At 49.7% G+C, this 24,189-nt stretch overlaps 1 protein-coding gene across 1 annotated transcript; it reads right to left on the minus strand.

Moving 5' to 3' along the window:
* Positions 1 to 14,414: 14,414 nt before the first annotated feature.
* NXPH3 (neurexophilin 3) lies at positions 14,415 to 16,777 on the minus strand. Its single transcript, XM_075036895.1, has 2 exons — positions 16,402 to 16,777; positions 14,415 to 15,146 (listed from the first exon to the last, which is right to left on the minus strand). Exons 1-2 carry the CDS (start codon positions 16,456 to 16,458, stop codon positions 14,415 to 14,417), a joined length of 789 nt encoding a protein of 262 aa, XP_074892996.1. The 5' UTR covers positions 16,459 to 16,777.
* Between the last annotated feature and the right edge of the window lie 7,412 nt (positions 16,778 to 24,189).

The raw sequence follows: 24,189 nt of genomic DNA on the forward strand, positions 1-24,189 counted from the left end.
AGAGACATTTCATCCCTGTGTGCAGTCTTTCATGTGCTTCTTTCTCCCTATTATCTCCTTGCTCCTGCTTCCTCTGCTCGCTTTTGTGCTGACCTATGAGGGTTGCAGCCTTCATCTGGGGGTGGGAAGGAGAAACGGGAACAAGAAATACCTCAATGAATCCCCTGACCTCCTCCGGCAGCAGTAGGATGTACGTATGCCCTACACCCAGAAGCAGTCAGCTCTCTCTGAGGATCCAAACACCAAATATTTTTTACTTGGCCAAAAGATTTCTTTCTGGCTGCCCCTTGGGCTTTGTTATTACAGACTCAGATTCTATTGAGGTATTTTTCTTATTGTGTGAGTTTTTCCAGATGAAAGGAAACAGCTTGTCTGCTTATGAGCAGAACAAACAGCAGAGTGGGGAGAGCTGCTGTGCTTTGAAACTCTCTCTGGCTTTGTTCTGGTTCTCAAACTGCTGTTAAGGACACAATACAGTCTCTCTCCTTTTCCTTTTTTTTCCTCCTCTTTCTTTCTCCCCTCCCCCCCCTTCCTTGAAGGAGCCAAAGATTTTTTATTTTTTTTTTAAAAAAAAACTTCATTTCAGAAGGTTTCTCAACTTCTGTGCAATTTATTTTGCAAAAGCCTTTGCTAAAATAATTATCTTTTTCAGTCAGCTTGGGCCATGCAGTTTTTCTTTCTCTCATGACTGCCATTTAACTTGTGTTGCAGAATTACTTAACTCATTTATTTCTAATGACTTCTTTTGGTTAATCTAATATGAAGACATTTAATTACAGAGGGTGTATTTTTTTTTTCTGACCTGCTGCCCACTTGGATCTTTGGCTGCAATTCCAGACACATGCTGCAGCAAATTTTGCCTTGGCAATCCGAGTTTCTTGTGTTGTGTTACATTTAAAGTTAACTTTAAAACTGCTGGTGGTGGTGCTGATGGGTGCACAGCAAGAGGGAGTACAGCAGGCGCGTGCAGCTTGAACTGTGCAGGAAGACAATGGGCAAAAGAAACTGGGAGACAGCAGGGGAAAAAACCCAACAGCCCATGAAATAGTTGGGGAAATAAATTGCAGTGACCTGGAAGGCTTTTGGAAAATACATATGATAAACAAAGCAGGAGTGGTTCAGCGTAGGACTGGGCTTTTAACGTAGTTGAAGTTTGTTGGGCAGAGTGCAGGCAAGAAAAATCAGCTGAGCTTCGGGTTAAGTTTGGGTTTGGATTTTGCATCGTGCTCCTACTTGATACATTAGACTTTGTCTCTGAGACTGAATTATTAAAATCACTTGAGGAAATGTGTTAATTGATGGGGTAAATTGGGAAGGGATGGAGAGAGGATTGCAATTATTCCATCAAATTACGAAAAGTCACAGGCAGGAGAGGTATAAAATGTAGGGCTCCTCTTTGAATAATTGAAAAGCATCAATGGCCAAAAAAAAAAAAAAATAGTAGTTAATCGAGATGGTGGATGATAAACTGGATGGGAACAGGAACGCTTCCCCCAGCCCTGCAGAAGAGAAATGACGTCCTGTGTTACGCTGGAGTATTTTTCTCTAATCCAAATGCAGAAATGTTACTTGAGCTCTGCCATCGGGAAACCGAGCAGGGATTGAAGAGAATATCGTTGACTCTTGCCACTGGGGAGCAGTGTTGAGGACAAGAACTCTTCAGATGTTTGTAGCGAGCTGCTAATGAAGCTTTCTGAGCCTTGAAATAGCCAGAGGTTGCACATCTAGGAGTAATGAGATGAAAACGAACAAATGAAAACCATTTTCAAACTGTCGTTCTACTTCTTCTGGAAGGCTCCTGGCAGATGTGGAGGTTATCCCTGAGCATTTTGAGTCATTTAAAACCTACTAGAGAAAGCACTTCGTCAAACAGGGATCTGGTTCCGACACAGGGGGAGGGGGGTGTGCTGGTCCTCTATGTTTAATAGCGTGGCATCCTGGAGAGTGACGTCCTTGCGTGGATATCTGCAAACCTGCTCCTCGCTGCCGCGTCTAATGCTGTAGCTGGAGTGCTTTTTATTTGCTTATTTTAATCTTAGCGTGGTAATACGAAGCAATGTAAGTGTTAACTCTTAAGGTGGTTGCATCTCATAGCTGGGGTGGGTCCTTTTTTCCTGTTCACGCCTACTTATTCAGTGTTATCATAGGACTATGAGGTTTTGGTTGCTTTTTTATTTTGCGTTGGGAGGAGAGTTTCCCACCGTTGATTCCGGTTGTTGCTGCATTGCAGTTTGTCCATGCTTCTCTTCTTTCCCACTAACTTTTTTCACTCCTCTAGGCAGGTGGCGTTGGCAAAATTATTGCTTATTACTGAATTTTTGCCAAACAACAAAACACTCGACAAAAATAGCTAAACAGGATGTTGAGTTTTTAGTCTGTGGCCAGGCTACAGCTCGCAGCCAGCTCTGGCGGTTGTTGGAGGCTCATCAGGGGTTTCACCCTCCTTGCAAGGACAACCGGCCGGTGCTTTTTGTGGCCAGCGACGAGAGCGAGCTGGCAGACTGGAAGTTTTCTCTTTATATTGTCTATGCTTGTGGATTTAGGGAGATTGGCTTCTATCCTGTGTGCTGTACAGCAAGAAGACAGCAAACTTGGGCAAGATAATTATTGTGTCTCGCTGTCCCGGTTTGCTTATTGCAGTAACGGCATTCTGTAATGGTGTGTTCACCCAACAGCAGCTTCAAAGTTAGTCTGTCTTAGGAATATTTTCAGTTAGAAGGGACTTAAAACGATCATCTAGTCCAACTGCCTATATCTCCGTGCAGCTGAGATATGAGTATTTTGTTGCATGCTTGCTTCTACATATGTGGGCTGCCAGGAAGTCGGTTCACGTGCTGTCCATGCCCTTTGCGGTGGCTCTGCTGAGGGGCAGGCACTAACTCAATCGCTTGCAGTCACCGCTTGCGACTGTAAAACATTTAGATGTAAGTGAGCAGGACATACTCTGGTGGGTTGTAATAATTTCTGTCTCTAGAGGATGTGAAATTAAAATGCCTTTTCTTTATTCACACTCATAGGAGTGTGATGTCACTCCTAACTCAGATTCTCCTGAATTAAAAAAAAAAATAAATCAAAAATAAACCACCTTGCAGATTTGATTTCTAATATGATGTGCCAGATGGTAAAACCTGAATTAGGTAGCAGGCATTACTTAGCTGGGGCCTATAAACAAAACTGAACTACAAAATATTCTTTAATGAGCTAGATTTATTTCTAGGTGCTGAAGCCTCAGAAGGCAAGGGAAAAAGAGAGGCATTTCACATACGGTAAATGTTTAAATAAGCTTTTTTCCTTCCTTTCAGCACCACAGCAATAACTCCATCCCATTCCAGGGCTGCTGGGACTTCTAAAACGCATAATTCTGTGAGGTTGTAATTATTGTGGGTGCTTTAGCATGGCATGGAGCTGGGCTGTAGGACATAAGTGGTGTTTTTGTTATATTGGTGAGCGGTTTGCTTTTTAAATCTTGTCTATATATTCTTTGACAGCATGGTTCTCCAAAATTAAATCTAACAAATGCCTTTTACCTAATGCCCGTGAACCAGCACTGCTGTTCAGCGCTTCTCTGCCAGCTGTGATGATACAGAGTGATTGATAGGTACGGGTAGATATTTGCAGTGTCAGTTCAGCAGCGGCTGACGGGCAGCATCGCAGAGATGAAACGCTGTGGATTTAAGAACCGCAGCTGTTTTGACTGGTGCCTCCATTTGTGTTTCCCCTCTTGTCCCCAGCACTGGCGCCTTGTGCTTCTCCTTGCCTGCAGCATGTGGAGAGGAACTTCTTGGGGTTTCGATGTTAGTGGACTTTTCTGGTTGGTGAACAGTCACTAGATACTTAAAATACATGTCATTACCTTCCCCCTAATGTTTGAAACCTTTGGCTATGGATTGGGGCTATAGAAAAGGCGTGTGGGTGTATGCTTCTGTAAAATGGCGATGTTAAGGAAGAGAGAAGAGGCTTTAGGAACAGTGGGAGCAGAACTTGATGCATCAGAAAATAGGTAGGCTGTGTTTAGGTGTAGACAATGCATACAATAATACTTTATTTTTCAGAGCTCTTTAGTTGTTTTAAAACAAGAACAACAAACCAGCCCAGAACTTCAAATCTTTGCTATCTTTGGGCTCTCAGTATCTTACCAGAAATGCTTTTCTTTAATAGACGGAGGTCTATTAAAGACAGGGGTCTCAGAGCACAATTGGTTTTGACACTCACAGGTCCCACTGTTGGCAGTCTCGGTAGAAAGCCGTGCCTAGACTGGGTCTTCATGTTTATTCCCCATTTGTTAGTGTGGGAGATTTAGGGATGCGTGCATTGCCACTCCCTCTGCTCATGCTGTTCTTGGCAATGGATGGATGACTAGAGAGCTGCCAAGAAAAAATTGGGCCAGTACCTTGTTTTCAAAGGTTTATTGGATGTTGCAAGCATGCTATAATGTCACAACTTGTGGTCAAAGAGTTTTAAGCAATTCTAAGCGCTGCTTCCACCTGTTTTCCAAGCTTAATTCCCAAAATAGAAATAAAAAAATCACGAGAATGCCAAGCCCACCCTTTTGCTCATAAAAATGTAAATGGGAAGTTGTGTCTTCTGAGACCTGCTTATGCTCTTTTGGTGCTTTGGGGATGAAATAGCCCTCTTCCAACCAGATGAAGAGGGATGTTTTTCCAAAATTCAGTTCCATCCCTAGACAAAAACAACCCTGTGTAATAGAAGCAGACCTCAAAATGAGGAGTTTTCACAAAATAGTAGCTGTAGGGAGATTTCTTCCATCAGCACCTATTAACCACAAATTTGTGCTTGTTGTCTCAGATCAGCCATAGAGAGAGACTCCTTATAATGGACCCCAACTATGATTTACTGATGTAGGGCTTTTCTTAGAGAATAATTTTTAAAGGGACCAGAAGAAATAATCTGGCACAGCCTTGTGTCCCAACACAAGTTTATTTTTAAATCAGGTTCAGACCTCTTGACTGGCATTAACTGGCAGTTTATAATCTGTGAAGCAAAAATACGTGGATCTTCTTCAGGTTACTTGCTGTAGCTTGAGATGTCAGGAGGACGTGGGTTAACATACAGGTGTCCTGTTTTCCAACTGATTTACTTGTGTGTGTTGCCACTTCAGAGCTTACTTCTGTTTATTTTCAATACATAAGGGAAGAGATCATGCAAAATTTCCAAAATGGTAGATAAAATTCAGCCAGTTTTAGGGGTGAGGAAGAGGAGTGGTAGAAAGAAGCCACTGAACAGCATTTACTGCTTATCATTTATAAGTATATGATAGGATTGATAGCTGCTCAGAAACCCTTTCACTTGTGTCCATTTTTTTTAAAGTCCTACTATAATAGGTAATTAAAGTATACTAATTGAATTAAGATCCCATCTGTCTGAGTTCAGCAAGCCAACAAGTCCCTTAATTAAGATATCATGTTTGCTATAACAGAGGCTGCAAACACAGAGCTGGCCACCAATGGTATAAGCAAATATCTGTCTTCCCGTGACAAAGTGCCAGAGCATCCAGTGGGCTGTGGAGATCAAAATAAAATCTGCAAGATAAGCAGCACTTGCTCGTGGGATGACAATAAATGCAAGAATAGTTATGCTTCCTCTGATAGCTGAGAAAAATGCCAATTTGAGCTGGGTGTAAACATTTATAAACACTCGGAGGTAGACGGCAGCGATAGTAACTAAAAGACTCTGTGTTGGGTATCTCAGCATCTGATCACCATCATAATGGGATGATGTCTAATATTGGAGGCGAGAAGAGAGAACATAGCAGTTAAAATCAGTGTCTTCAGGCAGCAATTTCAAAAGGTTTATAAAGTACCAGTGTATCCTCAAACTGATTTGCAGACGCAGTAGGCTCCTGGGCTGCTCCGCCGTGGGCTGTCTTCACTTCTTTATTTAACCATGCGTGTATAGAGTCCATTGAGGAATCTCCTTTTAGATGCCGTATCTTCACTGGTTTTGTTGTTGGGATTGTAGTTTTCCGAACAAGACATCAAATTTAAGAGCCCCTGTGCCTGAAACTAAGGTTTTCCTTCTAGTCTGGGCTGCTGTGCCCATGACACTGGTCTCTGAACAGGACCCTTCCCAGGAGATAGTTTCAGCCAGGGAACCTGCTGAAATTCTCATTTAGTTTATAATTGTCTTTCTACATTTCTTCCAGTAGCTTCAGCCTAATGAAACTGTGTTAGGATGCTTTAAAAGTCTGGAGGAAAAATGTGCACACGAACGTGGGTGCCTCTTTGTAGCTGGAGGACAAGTCCATGTCAGCAGCGCATGAAAGCAGGTCCCCAATGCGTGTGGTTTGGATTGAGACATGACGCAGAGGTAGGGAGAGGAGGTCGGTGATTCCGAAGGGCGACAGCGGTGACCGAACCAGCTGCATCCCACCTGTGGCGACTTGCTCCGGGACATTTGTCCTTTTCCCCTTGATCTGTTTTGGAGCAAGGAAAATGGTTTTTTTTGCTGCTTGTAAAGGAATTTTCCTTGATGGAGAGTTTGGGAGGTAGCATAGGAGGTAGTGTGTGTGTCCGCATTCAGTGTGTGGGGAGCTTTCAGGAGGAGCACACGCCACTGGGGATCACCCCATGGTCTTCCCAGTGCACCGGGGCAGGGACCAGGGCAGGCGTGAGGCTGTTGGTCTTCCAGAAGGATTGGCAGAAGTGGAGGGAGCAGGAGAGCCGTCGGTCCAGGATAAAGTCCTACAGACACGTGCTGAAGAGGCAGCCGTGCATCCTTGATGGCGCGATGCTTTGAGTAGACCGCAGAAGACAATTTTTTTTTTCCCCTTATGGGAAAATTTCCCAATGAGGAGGCTAGATGAAAGCGGGCGCTTCGTGATGCAGTTTGAAAGCGAAGAGACATCTGCCACAGATCAGAAAAGCCTGGCAGGTGGAAAACACACCAGCCCTCCCTTCTCCCTGCCTTTATCCTGTACGTGGCACGTCTCTGTTCCCCGTGTGTTGCAGCCACCATGCTGACACGGGCTCTGCGCTGCTCGACGAAGATCAGCAGCACCAGAAACCAGAGCTCTGCTGTCCCAGAGCGCGGTGGTGGGGCGACACACCGACCTCCCCTCCCTCAATCCCAGCCGGTTTGTACCTTCCCCCTAAAATACCGCACAAAGCTACAGGAGCTGGGAAGATTCTGCAGCTTGAGAGCACATGAGTAAAAACTGAATTATTTAGCATATTTTTTAGTGCAAGCAGGTGTGGGGTTTGAAGCAGTTTGAGTTGGGAATTCTCTGCAGAGGAGTTAGGGTCTGGTGGGATTTGAAAGAGCTGGACAAGTTTTCCATTCCTGTCCTCCTCTTGCTGCCTCTTGACAGCCTTTCCTTTTTTTTTAGGTCTGAATTCTTGTTCTCTTTCTTGTGTTTTCCATCGCCTGTAACTTCCCCCCTCTCCCTTTATTTCGCTGCTTCACCTGCTGAAGCGCCCGTGGATGCTGCTGTAACGATCTATTGAGCACTGACAGCGTGCTCGACGCCGCGTACCAGCGTGCGAGGCGATGCGGCCCCTCGTCCCCGGGGGATTTGGCAATCTCCTGCAGACACTGACAGTGCGGTTCAGACCATCGCAAGCAACCAGATGCTAGTTCAGCTGGAAACGGAGCCGCCGAGGCTTGCCGAAATCCTTGGCAGGAGGCAAGGACTGGCTTTGGAGGTGGTTTTGTTAGGGGCTGGGGGGGCTTGCTCTGGGCGTGTGTAGGTTTTGGTGCGTTTATTCAGGTTTTTTAATTTTATTTTATCGTTTTTAGAAGGCGGGGGGTGGTTTGCAAAGCTGTGTGAGCGCTGAAGCAGCGTGCCCTTCATCCCGAAGGGAGAGCACGGGGACGGACACACAGAGGTGGCTCGGGCAGCTCCGCTGTGAACCACGTCGGAGTAGTTTTGGACCAGTGTTCCCCCAAAATCTCTTCCTTCCCCCCAACCACTTTGTTCAGGCATTTGGGACCATGTGTGTGCGTGAGCATCAGACAGACGCTGTTCTCCTCCACGATCTGCTCAACTCCATCTCGCCCAGATTTTTCCTGCAGCCTTTGGTGCGGGTTAATTCCCGACTCCGCTCGTAGGGAGGGCTCCCGTGTGCACAGGCTCAGGGCTGTGACACCAGCTGGCCCAGCTCTGCCTGTCCCCCGGGGCACAGGGAAGGACAATTTGGGCAACAAACGCTAATCCAGCGCTGCTCCTGTGCACGCACAGAGCCAAGAGCTGTGGCTGCAGCCACCCTCGCACCCCAACGCTTTTGGATAATTTTGTGCAACCCAAGTAAGTCTGAATTATGCATACAGCACTTAAATGGGCATATTTCTGTTTTTTTAAAAAAACACTATCGTACTCAGCTCTTCTTGTCTCTTTGTTTGCAATCTAACAAGACACGAGAGGAAACCCTCGCCACGATCCGGATGGTAACAGATAAGGCAAACGGCAAACCGCACCGTGAGCGGTGACCTTAGGGGCCTGGAGGAGAAGGGGTTACTGCATCACATCTCCCTCCTCCTTTTTGGACACAAGCCTTTAGGAAACAAGACATTTGGGTAGCAGATGGGTGCTCTGGTAGGTCTGGAAACCTCTCAGGCAAAAGTAAATCCTTCCTTCCCAGCAGGAGGTTCAGGCCTTATTCTGCAGAACAGCATGTACGAGCTGAGCTCCCCTAAGGGAGCAGATTGCCCTATTCCTCCGGCGCTTGGCTGGATGCCGTCCTGCCACCAGTGCACTGAACAGCAAAGCAATCCTGTTGCTTAACCCTCAAGCCCTGTCCCTCAAACTGAAGCTGTGTTTGATGCTCTCAGGTAGGTGAGGGTTTTTTTGGGGGGTGGGAGGGATGCCAGCGGGTGCTTTTCTCGCCCACCCGCTCTGCACGGCTCCCCGTCGGGCAGGAAAAAGCGGCGGATGGGCGAGCGGTTGTCGTCGCGATGTGACGTTACACATTGCGGCTTCTTTCTGGGAGAGCAGTGCACTCTGCCATTAATTGGAGGGAAAACAATCAGAGACCTGCTGCTTTTGGAGTTTGTTGAAAGCACAGGAAGATGGGGAAATGTTGGTGTTTATGAAACGGCAGCTGGTGCTAAGCTCTGGCAGGGGAGCGGGAGGAGGAGGAGGGAAGCGGTTCTATTTGGGTTCTGGGTCTAATTGGCAAAACTGTAATAATTCTTAGATCAAATACATGATGCATTCAGCCCACTTGCATTTTTAGTCTACTGCGTGTAATAACAAGTCATAACACTGGGGATTTCATGAATAATCATTTCTGCTTGCCTCCCCTTTCAGTGGAGGATTTCCAGAGTGCTTGACAATCGTGCAGCCTCACTCCATCCCCAGAAGGCAAATGAATATTATCTTTATAAAGAGAGATAAGGCAGACTAGACAAAAGGCCTGGAATAACTCGGTTAAGTTTATCAGAAAAGCCAATAGCATGATCAGGATTTATGCCCAGGAATTAAGATTCTCAAACCGCTTGGAGAATGAGATGTCTGTCCTTACCACAGCTTTGTGTTGGCACTGCGAAACGTGGTCTGTGAGGAGGAGAAACCCTTCCCTCAGCAAAGGAAAGATGACACACAGCAGCGGCGAAGAGACTTCAAGAGGACTTGAAAGGCGCATCGGCTCCCCGGGGAAGGCAGGGGGTCGTGGGTTGGAGCGGGACCCCTGGCGCCCACGCTGCCCCGGCTCCGCTGCTTGACCCGTCCTGAGATCCTGGGCAAGCGCCATCGCTCCGTGTTCAGCGTGATGCTGGCCTGGCACTAGCCATAACAAAAATCGGATCCAAAGTTGCTTTTATGCACACAGAAGAGCAGGAGAACCAGCGACATTAATGCATCCAGGAGCTACCTATGGCTATTGAAATGGGGGATTACAAGCATAAAGGCTTGGCTGACTCACTAGACCTCATTAAAGTCTAATAATCTCTATAAAGATGCAGCATTGCACATACGCAGCAGCCCTAGCCCGTCTGAGCTAAAGCTCAGCAAAGGCTCTATTAGCCATTTGATAGTTTGGGCATGAAACCATAAAATGTGTTTGTGTTGTGAAAGCACTTAGGTCAGGATTCCCTCCGCGAGGCTCAACCTCGACAGTTTGGTTTAGGAACAAAAGGGCCGGGCTTGTCCCGGCGAGGGATGTTACGGCATCTGCGACGTCGCTGGAGACTTCGGGGGATGCAAAAAACTAGAAGCAACAAAAACGTTAAAAGCTTTGAGCTTCCACTGCCCTCCGAGCAACATGTTATACACTCACCCAGCTGCAGGAACTTCAGTATCTCCAGCCTGAAAACTTCATAAAAGAAAACCTGAGATGGACCGTAAAGCAAGCTGGATGTAGAAATTGTGAAATGCAACACAAATCAAGGCTTGTGTTTGTGTTTTGACATCTAAGCCTCTAGAAATCCCATTTTCTTGGGTTTTTCTGTAATTAAGCTGATTGTTTGTTTTTCTGGAAGCTGAAGTTCTTGAGTAACCAAGTGACTGTGACAGCCACTGCTCTGAGAACTCCAAATATGCCAAATTCTGGTAAAAACCTCAAGGTTGGCACCTCTGCAACGTTGATGCCTTCAAAGAAGTTCTCGCATCAAGTAGGGCTCTTGTGACAATAACCTTTTGTTGCTCATTAGTTTGCCCGGAGGCTTTTAATGAACAAAATTCCTTCTTGTTTGAGATCTTAGAGTCTGGCTGGAACCTGCAAAAAATGTTTGTGTTTGGAAAAAACCTGACTGACCCCGAGTTGAGGAAAATTGATGCCTTGAAGCAGTCATAGCGGTGAGAAGGATCTGGTTGTGCCATCCTTGCATTAAATTGTACCTTCCTGTGAGATTTGTCCTTTCCGAAATCCTGGAGTAATGCATTAGCACATTTTGGAGGTGAGAGCTGGCCGTGAGAGTCTCATTTGAATTTGACGCCACTGCTGGGTTTTTTTGGATATTGTAAATAGGAAACGGTAGAAAGACAAAGTCTGATTGACTGGAAGATTACAAAGGGAGAAGACGTCCCAGTAGCCTACAGAGAGATGGATTTAGGTTTATTTGAGGTTGGTTAGTCCTAATTATTTTTTACGATACAGGGCAAAATTAATAAAGGAGCACTTGGACTGTGCAGAGTTGAGAAAAATTATCTTAATGGGAGAATTACTCAAACATTAAACAGCATTTTAAGGAATCATAGGATCATTTAGGCTGGAAAAAACCTTTAAGATCATCAAGTCCAACCATAAACCTAGCACTGCCAAGTCCACCACTAAACCAGACGTCTCATTGCTTTGGTTCTTAAAAGCGGAGGAAGCCAAAGTGGTAGGAGCCACCACCCTGGGATGGAGACTGATGCTGGGACGGGGGAGATGTTGGGGGGGTTGTATCCCTGCAGCAAGTCCATCGGCTCCTGATATTTTCTGATTTGTCTAATCCCGGTGCTGGGGAGCCCGGATTGACTCGTCCCCATCAGCTCTAATGAATGCAATTAATGGTCGGGGGCTGCTGGTTGATTTTGGTGGGAGGGTGGAGCAGGCTGTTCTGGGAAGCCAGTTGCTAAATGTGCAGAAGCACAGGTTAGCTTGGCTGGGAGGCTCATGAAATTTAAATTAGGAGGATTTTGTGGGGAAAAGAAAAAAGTATTAACCAACTAAAGAGAGCTAATTACTGGAGATGGAGAACATTTGCTGTGTAGTTGTAGATGACAGCAGTAAGTAGTTCCCATCAGCGCTTTTCTTGCTTTGGAGACAAAGAGGTTGGCCATCCACTGAGTTATCAAAGATGATGAGGGGCTGCATTTTATAAATGGAGATAGGCTCTAATTGCAAAAATGCCTGTGAATACTTCCGTGGCACTTTGCTGAACCCTGGTGTCACGGAGGATTTTTGAAGTCTGCTTTCCACAGTCATTACATACTGCTTCATTTGTAATGAAGTTTGCAACTCATGGAACTTCATTTGGATAAATTTTCGCTCCCCTCACCCCCAAATCTATTTTATGTCCATCTGCTAATGGGGAAAGAAATTAAACCTTGGTTCCTTGTGTAATATTGCAGCAGAGGCAGTCACAGGGATTTAACTCCTCCGCTCGAGAAGCAGAAACTACTCCACGGCCAACCTCCACCACGCAGCACAGCTTGAGCAACACCCCACAAAGCAAATAATCATAAGCTATAAGCAAATGCATTCAAGCACACCTTAACTTAGTCCTTAATGAGGGAAATTTTACCAAATGAGTAGGTGCAAAGACTCTCCCTTGCATCTCCTTGTAGCAGAGGCTGAGTATGGGGGGGGTTAAGGGCAGGGGGATTTAGGGTGGGGGGATTTTTTGCTCTGGTATTGTTTGCCCTCCAGCTCAGCGAAATCCTTCTTTTCTGAGCACGGGTTGTGACTCTGCTAGCAGGAATCCTCTTCTCCCAAGCCCGAATAATGGCCCGTCCTGGTCTCCTAGTAACTGCGGCTGCCACATCACTTTTGACAATGGTGCATCCTTTGTAGCCTGGTTCTCTGCTCCTGCTGTCTGCTCTGTTTCTTCAAATGGCAATTGTCTGAAATTTCTCCAAATGAGCAACTTCTGTGTGTGGTGGTTTTGTTTGTTTTGTCTGTGCTGGCAGAAAAGGGGTTTAACGTGTCTTTTTGTGTTTCTTCCTTAAAGCAAGCGTGAACCCTTGGGGAACATACTTTTGTGAGATAGCTTGTGGTAGAGATTCCCCCCCCCCCCCAATACCAAATATTGCTCCTGTTATTTTCTGAAACCATGCTCTCAAAGCATTTGAAACTTTCTGTTCTCAGAGTAAAAGTCTTCTCATTGATTATTGCACTAAAAGGCTTTCTTTGCTCGATGTATTTTGGAACTGGCCTCTGTCTAGATGTAAAAGTGTATATAATGAAACTTCGCCAGCAGCCAGCAAACCTCTCTCCAAGCTGTAGGGAAGGAATTTGACTTGTGAAGGCTGAAGCATAAAACCTGCTCTGGTGGTAATACCTGCCCCTTAACTCTGCTGGGGTGTACGGGGATTTTTGGAGCTGGCTTAGTGCTCTGGATATGGGGAGTTTTGAGGGAAAAGGAAGGCCTGGCGGGGGGAAGCTGCTTTTTTTGGTCTTTGGAGGAGGGAACGTGTCCATGTAAGTGGGAGCCTGAAGTTTGGATGTATGGGGAAGGGCAGAAGGTTGGGAATACCCATCAGTGGTGCAGAATGAGCCCATGCACAAGCAATAGCAACCGAATATCTGGGTGAAAGTCTGATCCCAGCAGATCCCAAAACCGGACCCAACGCCCGGTTACTAGAAGAGGCGAGTTCAGATGCATCTGAAGGGAGCTGAATTTGGGCACAGGTCGTGGCGATGCCCTGTGCCTCATTCACAACCCCACCAGTTTATTTTCCTTCTCCCCTGAGGAGACTGAGATTGCTCTCAGTAAAAACACTTGACCTGCCTCGGTGCCACCGTGAAAACTTTATTCTCTCTCTCAAGGACAGTGTTGTTGTGGTTTGGGTTTTTTTTTTTCCCTTCAATGTAAATTAAATGCTACAGTCAGAGCTCCACTTCACACACACGTACGCACGCCGGCACGCACCTTTGCACCGAGGAACGGCAGCGTCTGGAGCTGAATGTGGCCGGGCAAGGGGTGGGAGCGGGCGCTGGGGAGCCGGCAGTGATACGAAGCACGGATGAGATGAAGGGGAAACGCATGAATCACTGTGTGTCAGGGGAAACACATGAATCATATATTGTGTCAGCAGATTTGACAGATTCCACCAGGATTTCTCTACGCGCGGATCCACAGTTTCAAGTCCCTGAACCCCCCAGCCCCGTGCCGTGGTGCCCAGCGTGAGCTGTGGTGGGGTGGCACCTCGGGAAGGTCCCTCCTGCCCACCCCGGCTCCCCGTTTCCATCCCGGCAGCCCTTTGTACCCCGACGCGGGAAAACTCAGCTCCAGCTCCTGCAGAACTTGGATGTGGGGGAGAAGATGTGGCTGCCCATGGATGTCTTACAGCCATGGAGGGCATCAGGTGCCTTTTCCCCCACCCCGAGGTCTTCCCCTGGCTCCAGGCTGTGTAAGCCCGCTTCTGGAGCCCTCTTTGCCTGGTCACCAACCTTTTAGGACCGTGTGGCCTAGATCCAGGCAAATCCATTATTGCACTGAGAAACACAAGTCCTGATTGTAGCTTTATGTCCTATTTTCTGTAACCTAAATTCAGACCCTGCCTTCACGTACCAGTCTCTAAAGACCACAGATCCAGGCCAGGTTTAGCGATGCCGGTACCCCACAGCCTAAAATTCCTCCTCTTGACATTGGAGCTTTTGGGGAAAATGGAAAATCCTCCTCTTCCTTCCTTGCTTCTGGTTTCTAGGGACCGCCGCGCTCCCGCCCCCGCTTACAAAACCGTCCCCGTCCCCCCCCCCCGCCCCCCCCAGCACCCGCCTGTCACCGGGGCATCCTGCGATGGGCAGAGCGCATCATCCCGAGGGGTAGTAGGGTACATCGCTGTGATAGTTGTAATCGGGACACACTTTCTGCACGAGCCTGTAGTCTATGCTGTAGAAGGTGATGTAGATGCAGATGACTTTGAAAGGCTTCGAGCAGACCCAGGAGACGTGACTTTGGGTGTGCTCGTGGTAGCAGGTCTTAGATGGGTCGTAAGTGCAGAGTGTGGTCTTCTTGGCGCGATCCACTTTCTCGTACTCCACGCGGCAGTTGAAGATTTTGGATTCTTTGGCCTCGATGAAGATCTGTTGCTCCAGGTCAAACTCCACTGCCTTGGTAGGGGGGACGAGGCTGACGGAGATGTTCCCTTGCCCGGTAGAGTTGTGTCGGAAGAAGACGTTGACCGTGCCGTTGCCGTGATCAACCACCTTTCCAGTGATCAAGAGGTTCAACTTCACCGTCTTGATATTGGAATAGAAATCTCCCCAGCCAAAAATTTTTTTAAGCTTGCCTGAGGCTGGCCCCAAGTCCCTCTGTCCTCTGGGGTGTGGAGCATGGTCCCGCTCGGACAGGTTGTCCAGGATATCCCATAACTCCCGTGAACTGCTCACCAGCTCCAGGAGGGTCATATTCTGCAGTAAGGTTGGAGTTAACAGGGACTTTGGAGAGAGCAGCCCTCTCGTCTTCTGCACTTGAGCTCTCTCCTGGGTCTTGGGTTCATGTTGCTCTGCACCTTTCCCTGGTTCTTCTTGCCCACAAATCACCTGAACATAGCGATGGTGGAGAGTGAGAGATGGGTGACGGGTGCCTGCCCCCCTTGCCCAGTCTTGTTCTCCAGGGACACCCCACTCCAGGGTCACTCCAGACATGACTCAGCCATCCTCTTTCCCATCCTGGCTTTCCTTATTTCCCTTTTCTCTTGCCTTTTCTCTCTTGTAGTCCGTATTTCCCTTTTGGTAGCAATTTTCCCCGTCTCTCATTCTCTTGTGGTTGCTCGGGGAATGGGTGAAGGGAGCTGGGATGGGTGCTTTTGCTCATTGATGGTGCAGCCTGGCAGTGGCACCTCACTCAGGGCAGAGCATCTGCACCCGGGGGAATCTCTGCAGATGCTGGGGAGAAGGGTGCTATAGGGGAAAGCCGCACACCTGCGACAAGGGTGCTCACCTCGTGGCCTTCGCACCGATCTCGCCGCTGACAGCACGTCCCACGGACCCCTCTTCTGACCTCCAAACTGTACCATGCTCTGGGGAGACACAGAGCTGGGAGCAGCGGGGCAGGACGCGGAACAGCAAACCGCAGGGGTGAGTTCTCACCCCGGGGAAGACGCCCTTTGCCTCTAACGGCCACGCACGGGCTCCTCTGCAAACTCTCCTCCTGCTAGCATAGGGGGGTCTGCCTGCCACCAGCTGTGGACCCCAAAATAAGGACAGACAGGGGCTGGGGAGCTGCCAGGGTGGGGGGGCTGCCTTGCTGCCAGGCTGTGGGCACCCAGCGGGTACCCAGCGAGCTGGGAGGGTGCCCGGGTGGGAGGCAGATGCTGTAACCCCATCGCTTTCGGTGTTGGGGTGCTGAGGAAATGCCCACCGTGATCCCTGGGGTGCGAAGGGTTCACCTGGCAGAAAAGGCAACGGAGAAGCCAAGGTCGAGGTCGGCCTGCCAGGCTGTGCCGGAGCTTTGCCCCAGCCTGGGGGGGCCCGGGGTGCAGGTGAGCTGGTCCTTGGCAGCTCTACCAGGACTGCTGTGCTTGGGGAGGGGGGGCTGCAGATTTTTAGGGTGATCAGGGGGTACCTTTACCACCATCCCTGCGTGCGAGCCCACCCCGCTACCTGCTGCAAAATAACAGAAGTTTTGGGACGCTTGTTTTTTCAGGGGATGGGGTGGGGGGGAGGGTGTGGAGCTGAGGGGGGGGGGGATAAATTGATTTGGGAAATGTTCCTAGCTGTCAACCCCCACCCCGTCCCTTTGGCAGCACGACCCCCCCCCCCCCCCAGGCCCCCCTTCCCCATCCCCAGCGCTCACCAGCAGAGAGATGCTCCCCTGGATGAGGAGGACGATGCAGCTCCGGGGAAGATGCATTTTCCAGCCGGTGCCGCCCGCCTTCGCCGTTATCTCAAATTTTAGAGAGGGTTTGGGTGGGTTTTTCTAATTTTTTTTATTTTTTTTTTTATTTATTTTTTCCCCTCCTTTTCCCTCCCTTCTTTTTAAGCGAGAAACCTCAGCGAGGGGAAAAAAAGAGGTGTTCCCCTTTTTATAAACCCTTTTCTCTCCTTCCCCTCCGGCCCATGGTGGCTCCGGCAGCTCCCACCCCGGTGTTACCGGACCGGGCGCCGGGGAGGCGGCTTCACCTGCTGCCGCTGCCGTTCCTGCTCCTCTGCCTGCTCCTCTCTGCCTTCTTGGAGACTCACTGAAACTCCGCTCCATCCCCTCCTCTTTCCCTCCCCTGGCAGGTGCTGGGAGCAGAGCGGCACCTCCGAGCGTAACCCTTTGCTGCCTGCAACCCAGGCAAAGCAAACCCAAGGGGGGGGGGGTCTCCAGGGGAGGTGATGGAGAGGGGCTCGGAGGGGTTTGGCAGAGGGTGGGGGGGGTGTACTGGAAGGCTGGGGGGCTGTCTTGCAAGGATGTTCCCGTTACTCGCCAGAAAGGAGCATCCCAGGCGTGAAGGGAGTGAATTGGGGTGGGGGGGAAATTGGGGTGGGGGGGAAATTGGGGGGGGCGACCCACCAAGATCACTGCCTCTGCCCCTACAAACTGCTTGATTGTTGTCTCAGCAGGGGAACGGGCAGGATTGTGGCATTACCCTCTGTCCCGGCGCTCAGCTCTTCCCCATCTTCTTCCATCCAGTCCAGCCATCAGGAAAAGGTTTCTTCTCCTACCAGTCCCCCCCCCAGCCCTGGGGGGGCTGCAGAACTGGGCTGTGGGTCTGGCAAAGGGAGGCACCGCTCAGGGCAGAGCGGTTGTGCCCTTTGGGAGGTGATGGACGAGGCGAGGGGAGACTTTTGGGGCCTGGATTTATTGGGGAGGTTGAATTTTTGTTCCTCTAATACTGGCTGCTGCAGCAATGCTTCCTCCCCTATCGCGTGGCCGTGCAGTCTTCTTTCCCTCCCCACCCTTAAAATCATTAAAAATAGAGAGAATTGTAATATTTTCAAGGTCTTTTGATTTGGGGGTCTGTGTATGGCCCCTTCTACCCGCTTGACATGGTCCAGCATCTCCTTTGCAAGAGGTGCAGGCCGGGTAGGAAGTTTATTTTGAATTTATTTGTGATTTTGTGTTTATGGACATGTGTGCGTAAGTCTGGGCAATAACGTTCTCCCCTTTCCTTTGCATGGCAAGGGTGGGAGGTGGCGAATCATAGCCGTGCCGGGGCACTGCTACCCTTCAATTTGGGAAATCATAAAAGGAACAAGGAAATGCAGATCCTGTTCCCTCCAAGCCAGGCAGTTTGATTTCTATATTATTCCAGAAGTAAAGGGATGGCAGGCAGCATTGAGCTTAAAAAGGAAACAGAAGCCACTGGTTTGCTCTTACAGAAAGACAGATTTGCTCGTGGTGGGGTTTTTCCCACAGTTGTCCTTTTCCCATCCTTCAGCAGGAGAAGTTGCAGTACCAAGAAGCAACTTGCCAGGGACAGGACTAGAATTAAACCCTGTATTTTCTCAACCCTTAGGCAATGATTCCGCTTCTTTACTTTCCTGTCTGCATCCGTTTCGTATTCCCCCTTTCCCTGAGCTGCTTTGGAAAGCCAGACCTTGCAGCGATGCTAAAGATGAACAAACTACGGGGGGAAAGAGCACGTTGTGAGATGCAGGATGCTCTCGCCGAATGCCCTGCTAGCATTCCCATCTGCACAGCAAACTGGTCCAGCTTTTGCCTGCGATGGCAGTGCTGGGATCTGGACAGGGAGGTTTCTTTGGCAGTTTTTGGGGAGGGGAGGAAGGTGGGTGACAAACCTGCGTGGTGGCTGCCGCCCGCTGCCTGCAGCGCTGCCTGTCACCTCCTGGGTTTGTTGGAAATCGGAGTCAGGTTGGAAATACCATCTTGGACGGATGCCATGGGAATTACCTGGGGGTTGAATCATTTTTTCCTCTCTACTGAGCAACTTGCTTGGTGTTGATGGTACTTGCTCCCCTGGAGTGGTGACATTTTGGGGCACAGGAGGACAAGATACCTCTTTAACGCCAACGAAGGGTGAGGAGCCCGGCGAGCCCGATTCCCCCAGCTGACCTGCGCCAAAGGGAGCAAAGGAGTGACAAATCCCTCAAAAAAAGCTTCCTGGTAGCCAGGGCTATTAAGCTCCAGAATATTCATCCAAGAGCGGTGCTGGAAGGACCCTGGGGCCTCCTAAAACCAGAAGGAACACAGCGTTGGAGGATATACGGCGGCACTAATGCTGTCCTGGCCCCAGCGGCGTGCTGGATACCTTTAATAGGCTGCACGTCTCTAACTACTGTGATTTCGATAAAAGATCTTCATAAAACTTCCAAATGCCTGTGCCATCACCTGCTTTTCAATCACTCCAAGCACTGCATCTCCTGCACAGCCTTCCTGGAGCCGTCGTGACGCGTGGGCTCAGGTCCACGCCACCATCCTGCCGTGCTGGATGCATCCCACCTATTCCCACTCTAGTTCTGGGTGGTGAAATGCTTTTGGGGAGCAGCTCTGTGGCTCCGATTGGGCTCCTTGCGACTCAGCGAGGCTGAGCTGAGGTCAGCACAGCTCAGGACGAGGAGGAAGAACGAGGGATAAAAATGATTTAATGTGACTTTCTGGGTTTCCTGGTGTTTGGAGGGAGCTGGGGACTGGAGTGGCATAAAGAAGGACTGATTTAGGAGCTGCTCTAGCTCATCTTGTGCTGCGATGGCTCCCTCCGGAGCTACTTAAATAGCCCGTGCGTGGTGAGCATGGGGCTGGAGCTTCCACTTTCCCGGTGTGGCGGTGGGGATGTCTCCCCCAGTCCAGCCAGGGGACGTGTCCTCGCCGCATGGCCCATCTGAGGGGTCCGTTCAGGAAAAGTGGGTTCCTGCGCTGCCCATGCAGAAACGGGACCTCAGCAGTGGAAATAAAACCATCCAGGCAAGCCCTGGGCCAGCATTTAGGGACAGGTTTCCTTTTAAATGCTGGTGAATATGATTCTGGTGCTGTAAAATTGGATGGGATTGGGGTGGGAGGAGGTAATGGAAAGGCTGGGTGCTGCTTTCCACACACCTAACGAATAAATACTCTTGTCCCTGCTGCTTTTTTCCCCAGGAGGGTCCCAGGCTGGGCTGGTAGCGGGGTTGGAAGGGGCATCCCAGCGTCTCGCCAGGAGGTTGTTGAGGGTGGGGTGAGTTGGTGCCGAGGTTTTGGCTCTGGCTTTGCTCAGCTCAGCTGTCCCGAAGCTGCAGCTCCGGCTGGTGGGTGCCAAAGTGGGTTTTGCAAGTTTATTCTGCTGGGTTTTGCCATTAAAGGAAGGTTTGGTGACCAAAACTGCTCATTGTCCTGCATGGGCTTCTCCCAGTGGGCACGATGCACTCCCGGGATGCGATTACAGGGGGGCGATGGGGCTCTTCCAGCTGCATTTCTTTGTGCAGAACCTGGCACAAAGGTCCAGGCACCCCAGCCGGAGCTCCAGGGGCTGCTGCAAAAATATACTCTCAGATTGTGCAAATTTCCAAAGTCAAACATTACCCACGTGTTTCTAATCCTTTGGGAAACCTCTTTTTTTTCCAGGTCCAGGGGATCCGGCTCTCTGGGAAGGATGTTGTTGCCATTGCAGCGAGCAGGGGCTGGTTTTGGGGGGGGAAGGAGAACACAGTCTCTCGCACCTCGCCTGATGCTGCTGCACATCCCACTTGGGGGAAGCAACTTGGGCTACAAGGGAGCAGCTGAGATTTTTTTTTTTTTAGGTATCATTTATCTGAAAGCTGAATTGAAGGAAGCCTTGGTGGTGCTGCCAGGCCCTTTCTCCCCTGTGCTGCTCAACCCAGCTCCGTGTTTCCTTTCCTGGGTTTCTATTGCCCTCTAGTGGGACCCTGGGCTGGGAAGATGGGCTCAGTCTGGGGGTGCTGGGGGGGGGAAGCTCAGCTCTGCCGAGAAATCACAGGATGCTGAGCACCAGGGGGAAGTGAAATGGGGAGGGGAGAGGCTCTGGCTAGCACCTCCCGTTTAGCAAAGCAGCTTTCTATCAACGCATCTTATTTTTGGAAGCATTATTTTTCAGGAGGCGTTATCAACCTCAGCAGAATTAAGGGTAGAAGGAGATTAGAAAGACAAAAAAGGCCAGAAGGGGGGAATATATTTTTAAGCAGAAAGGTTGCAGTGACCTGAGGTGCAGGTGTGCAGCGGTGGGGGAGAAGCTGGTTGTCGGCAGCATCCTTAGCAGTAAGAGCAAGGAAGAGGGTTTGCAGTTTTCTGTGGCAGGGTGCTGCTGAGCATCTTCCTCCAGTAACGTGTCACAAAAAATCCATGTATACAGAGGCAGCTCAGCTACACGGGAGACACATGCCGTGGGATGCTGGTGGCTTTTGCAGGATGCCAGGCAGGTGTCTCGAAGGTTCATCACCAAAGGGAAAGGGCTCGGTTCTCTCGTGCCGTGAAGGAGGAGAGATGTGGCATGACGGGGCTCCCCTGTGGGTCCGATGTCCCCATAAACCCCCAGTGCCGCTCTTGCAAAGCTGGAGCAGCTGCATGTAAAGCAGCGCTGTCAAGACTGTGAGTGCCAAAGACCAAAAAAAACCCCCAACCCTGAGAGTGAAGATGTTCTGGGAGAGACAGCAAAGATCGGGAGGTCAGGGAGACTGGCTTATGCAGAGACTTAAAAGAAGCAAGGGAGCATAGCAAGAGTGGGAACCCAAGCCTTCAAATGCCTGACAGCTGTAAGGGGAAAAAGATAATTAATTCAGGTGTTGATTAAGGGGGATATACAGCCTGAGAGGCTGTGTATCCCCTGATGCAGCCCTTTCCCCTTCCAGTTACTCTGGGAAAGAGGCTGCCATCCTTATTTTTATTTCGCAGCCCAACACCCCAAGGTTATTTGGCCGCAGCGGTGAGATTCCAGCTCAGCTCCGCTGAGCCACGGTTCAGTGCTCTGTCTCCTGCCTCCTTTCCAGGAGCTGCTGGATGTGGTCTGCCTTCCTCGGCTGGGCTGCTGCGGAGGGATGTGCTCCCAATGCACGGGGAGAAAAGTGGATGCTGTTGGCACCCAGAAATATATGAAATGTGGTTAATTCATGCTTTGCTTTCACAGAGCCTTTCATTAGCAGGTATCAAAAGATTTCTCCAGGCTGGTAAATATAGTTATTCCAGATTGATTTAGTTTAGGGGCTCAGGAGCAAAGCTGGGGGGAGAAAGCAGGTTCCTGGGTGCCGGTCTGCTGCATCTTGCTGCATCCTCTGCTGCATATGCAAGGCAAGCAGATTTCCCCCCTCCAGGTATCGCTGTATGTCTGCATGCATCTGCTGGTGTTCATGTATATAATGCAGCTCCATTTTTTTTTTTATAAATATATATGAAAGGAATATTCGTGCTCTGGGCTCCAGCGCTGTCCTAGGGAAAGTTCTCCTAAAGCCCTCGTCCGAATTCAGCTGCCAGATGGGAGATTTTGGAGCCGACGGCCCCGGCTCTGGCTGTGCTCAGCCCTTCTCCGGATCCAGCTGAACCCTCCCAGCCAGGTAGGATCTGTCTTGCTGGGGCTCGTAAACCGGGTACCTCCAAAGAGCAGTTTGGTTTTGCCTTTGGAATGCATTAGGCTACTTTGTTGGATGCTAAAATATAAAATAATGTTGCTCCTGGGAAAATTATCTCAAAATCCTGCTTCTTGCACTGCCCTACCTCTCCGCCCTGTTCCCAGCCGCGCACACAGGTCTTTCCCCTCCCTTTTCCAGTAATGAAGAATAATCATTTCCAAAAGGTGACACCTCATCGCAGCGCGTTCGCCAAGTGCCGAGACCTCTTGGCAAAGGCTGCGGGAGCCTGTTTGGATTTTTAAGTGAGAAAACAAATTAAAAGGTTCCTCCCCATTTCCCTTTTCACTTGCAGACACCTGCAGGCATTGGGGTTTTCCTAAAGAGCTGGGGGGGGGAGATGGTTTGGCAAGGCGTTGCTTAAAAATAGAGCAAACCTGGGGGTTTGGGTGAAACGGGAGCCCAATAATTTGCGATGCGGATCAATCGGGGATGCGCCGCTGCAGCTGGGGGTGAGGTGATGTGGGGTACGCCTCGGTGGGGAGCAGGAGGATGGGCTGGGGGAAGGATTGGGGGTAAATCCTGCTTTTGCAAGAGGCCGGGAAGGAGGCAGAGGAGGCTGCGAAGCGAGCGAGCCCTTCTGCTGTGCGACTGCAGAGGGTAGCAGGGAGCTGCTCTGGGCACCGTCTGGTTTCTGGGTGCACCCACCGCTGCTGGGGCTGCCAAGGGCAGCGAACCCCAAAATCTGCTGGCCTGGGAGTGGTGGATGCTGCTCAAAACCACCTTCCACATCGCAGCGTTATTTACGGCCCAGATCATGCGCGAATATTGAATAACCTAGGAAACTTTTGTAAAAATCACATTTATCCTGGGAAAGTTGGGGACCCGGCAAGGACGAGCGTGTCCTGGTTTGCTGTGCTGTGGAGGGGGTTGATGATTTTTCATCCCCATCTCCTTTGGGTTTCTCTGTGTTGGCTCATTTGCTTTTCTCAGGCCAAACGGGAGAGAAAAAAACATTTCTTGCTTCTGGTCTGGGGGATTTGGAGAGAGGGTCCCTGTTGGTCCAGGGTGCTGGGAGAAGGGTGTTAGAGCTGGCTGCCCCAAGGGTGCTCAGCTCCAGCCTGAGGGACCCAGCGGGTCCACCCCAGGCTGGGGATGGGTGGCTCCGATTTCCCTTCCCACCCTCAGAGGCTGAATATAATTTCATAAAAATAACTGAAGAGGCGACTGGAGTGTCTCTGGGAAAAGAAATAATCCCAGGGAAAACAAAGCTGGTTTTGTGCATAGATGGGGTTTGGAGCCATGAGCAGCCCTTCCCTGCATTTTGGGTGTAGAGTGCAGGATTTTTCTCAAAGCAAGGCTTTAATTTTACCTGCAAATCCTCCCATAGGACAGCAGAGCATGTGCAGGCGGGCAATACAACCCCCATGCCTCGAAACCCCAAACCCCAAGAAAAAAAAAAGGCATTTATCCTGCCCTTTCAGGCGATGCAGGGTGTCCTGCTGGATGAATCGCTGGTGAAGGTGATGGTTCGCATCTCACGCAGCATCTCCTTCCTTGGGAGCAGGATGGAGATTAACAGCTCATTTCTGCTGGGCTCAGCAAACAGCAATGCCACCGGGTTTCCAGGGCAGATGTGAAATGATAAATTGGAGATGAAAACGGTTCACGTCCCAGTAACGCTTTACCGGGTCACGTCCCATATTTACATCACGGTCCTATCATTGTGAAAAGGCAATATAAACACGATACAACCTATTGGTAGAAAAACTGCACGGCTTGCAGCCATCAGGGTTTCTTGCCCAGCTCTCGGAGCGGGACGGCGCTGAATGAAATTAAAATGATTAGTAAAAATGCTGTGATGCCTCTGGCTGGGACTGAGTTGTTTGCATGCTTTTGAAAGGATAGGGGGGGAAAAAAAAAAAAAGCTCTCCGCGTGCAAAATGCCCTCCGTGCTATTTTAGTCTGGACAGTGAAGAGGCTGAAATCTTTACAGTTTGCTGCTTGAGCTGCAAGGAGAGGAAAAACCTCTTAGCAGCAAATCTCGGAGGCTCAAAGCTCTGCTTTGGCCCCAAAAGAGCGACTGTCTGCAGCTCTGCTGCGTTACGATGGGCTGCTTTCCCCCGCCTCGCATGTCGGCTGATAT

The sequence above is a fragment of the Buteo buteo genome, chromosome 9, assembly GCF_964188355.1.
Source record: "Buteo buteo chromosome 9, bButBut1.hap1.1, whole genome shotgun sequence".
Classification (NCBI taxonomy): domain Eukaryota; kingdom Metazoa; phylum Chordata; class Aves; order Accipitriformes; family Accipitridae; genus Buteo; species Buteo buteo.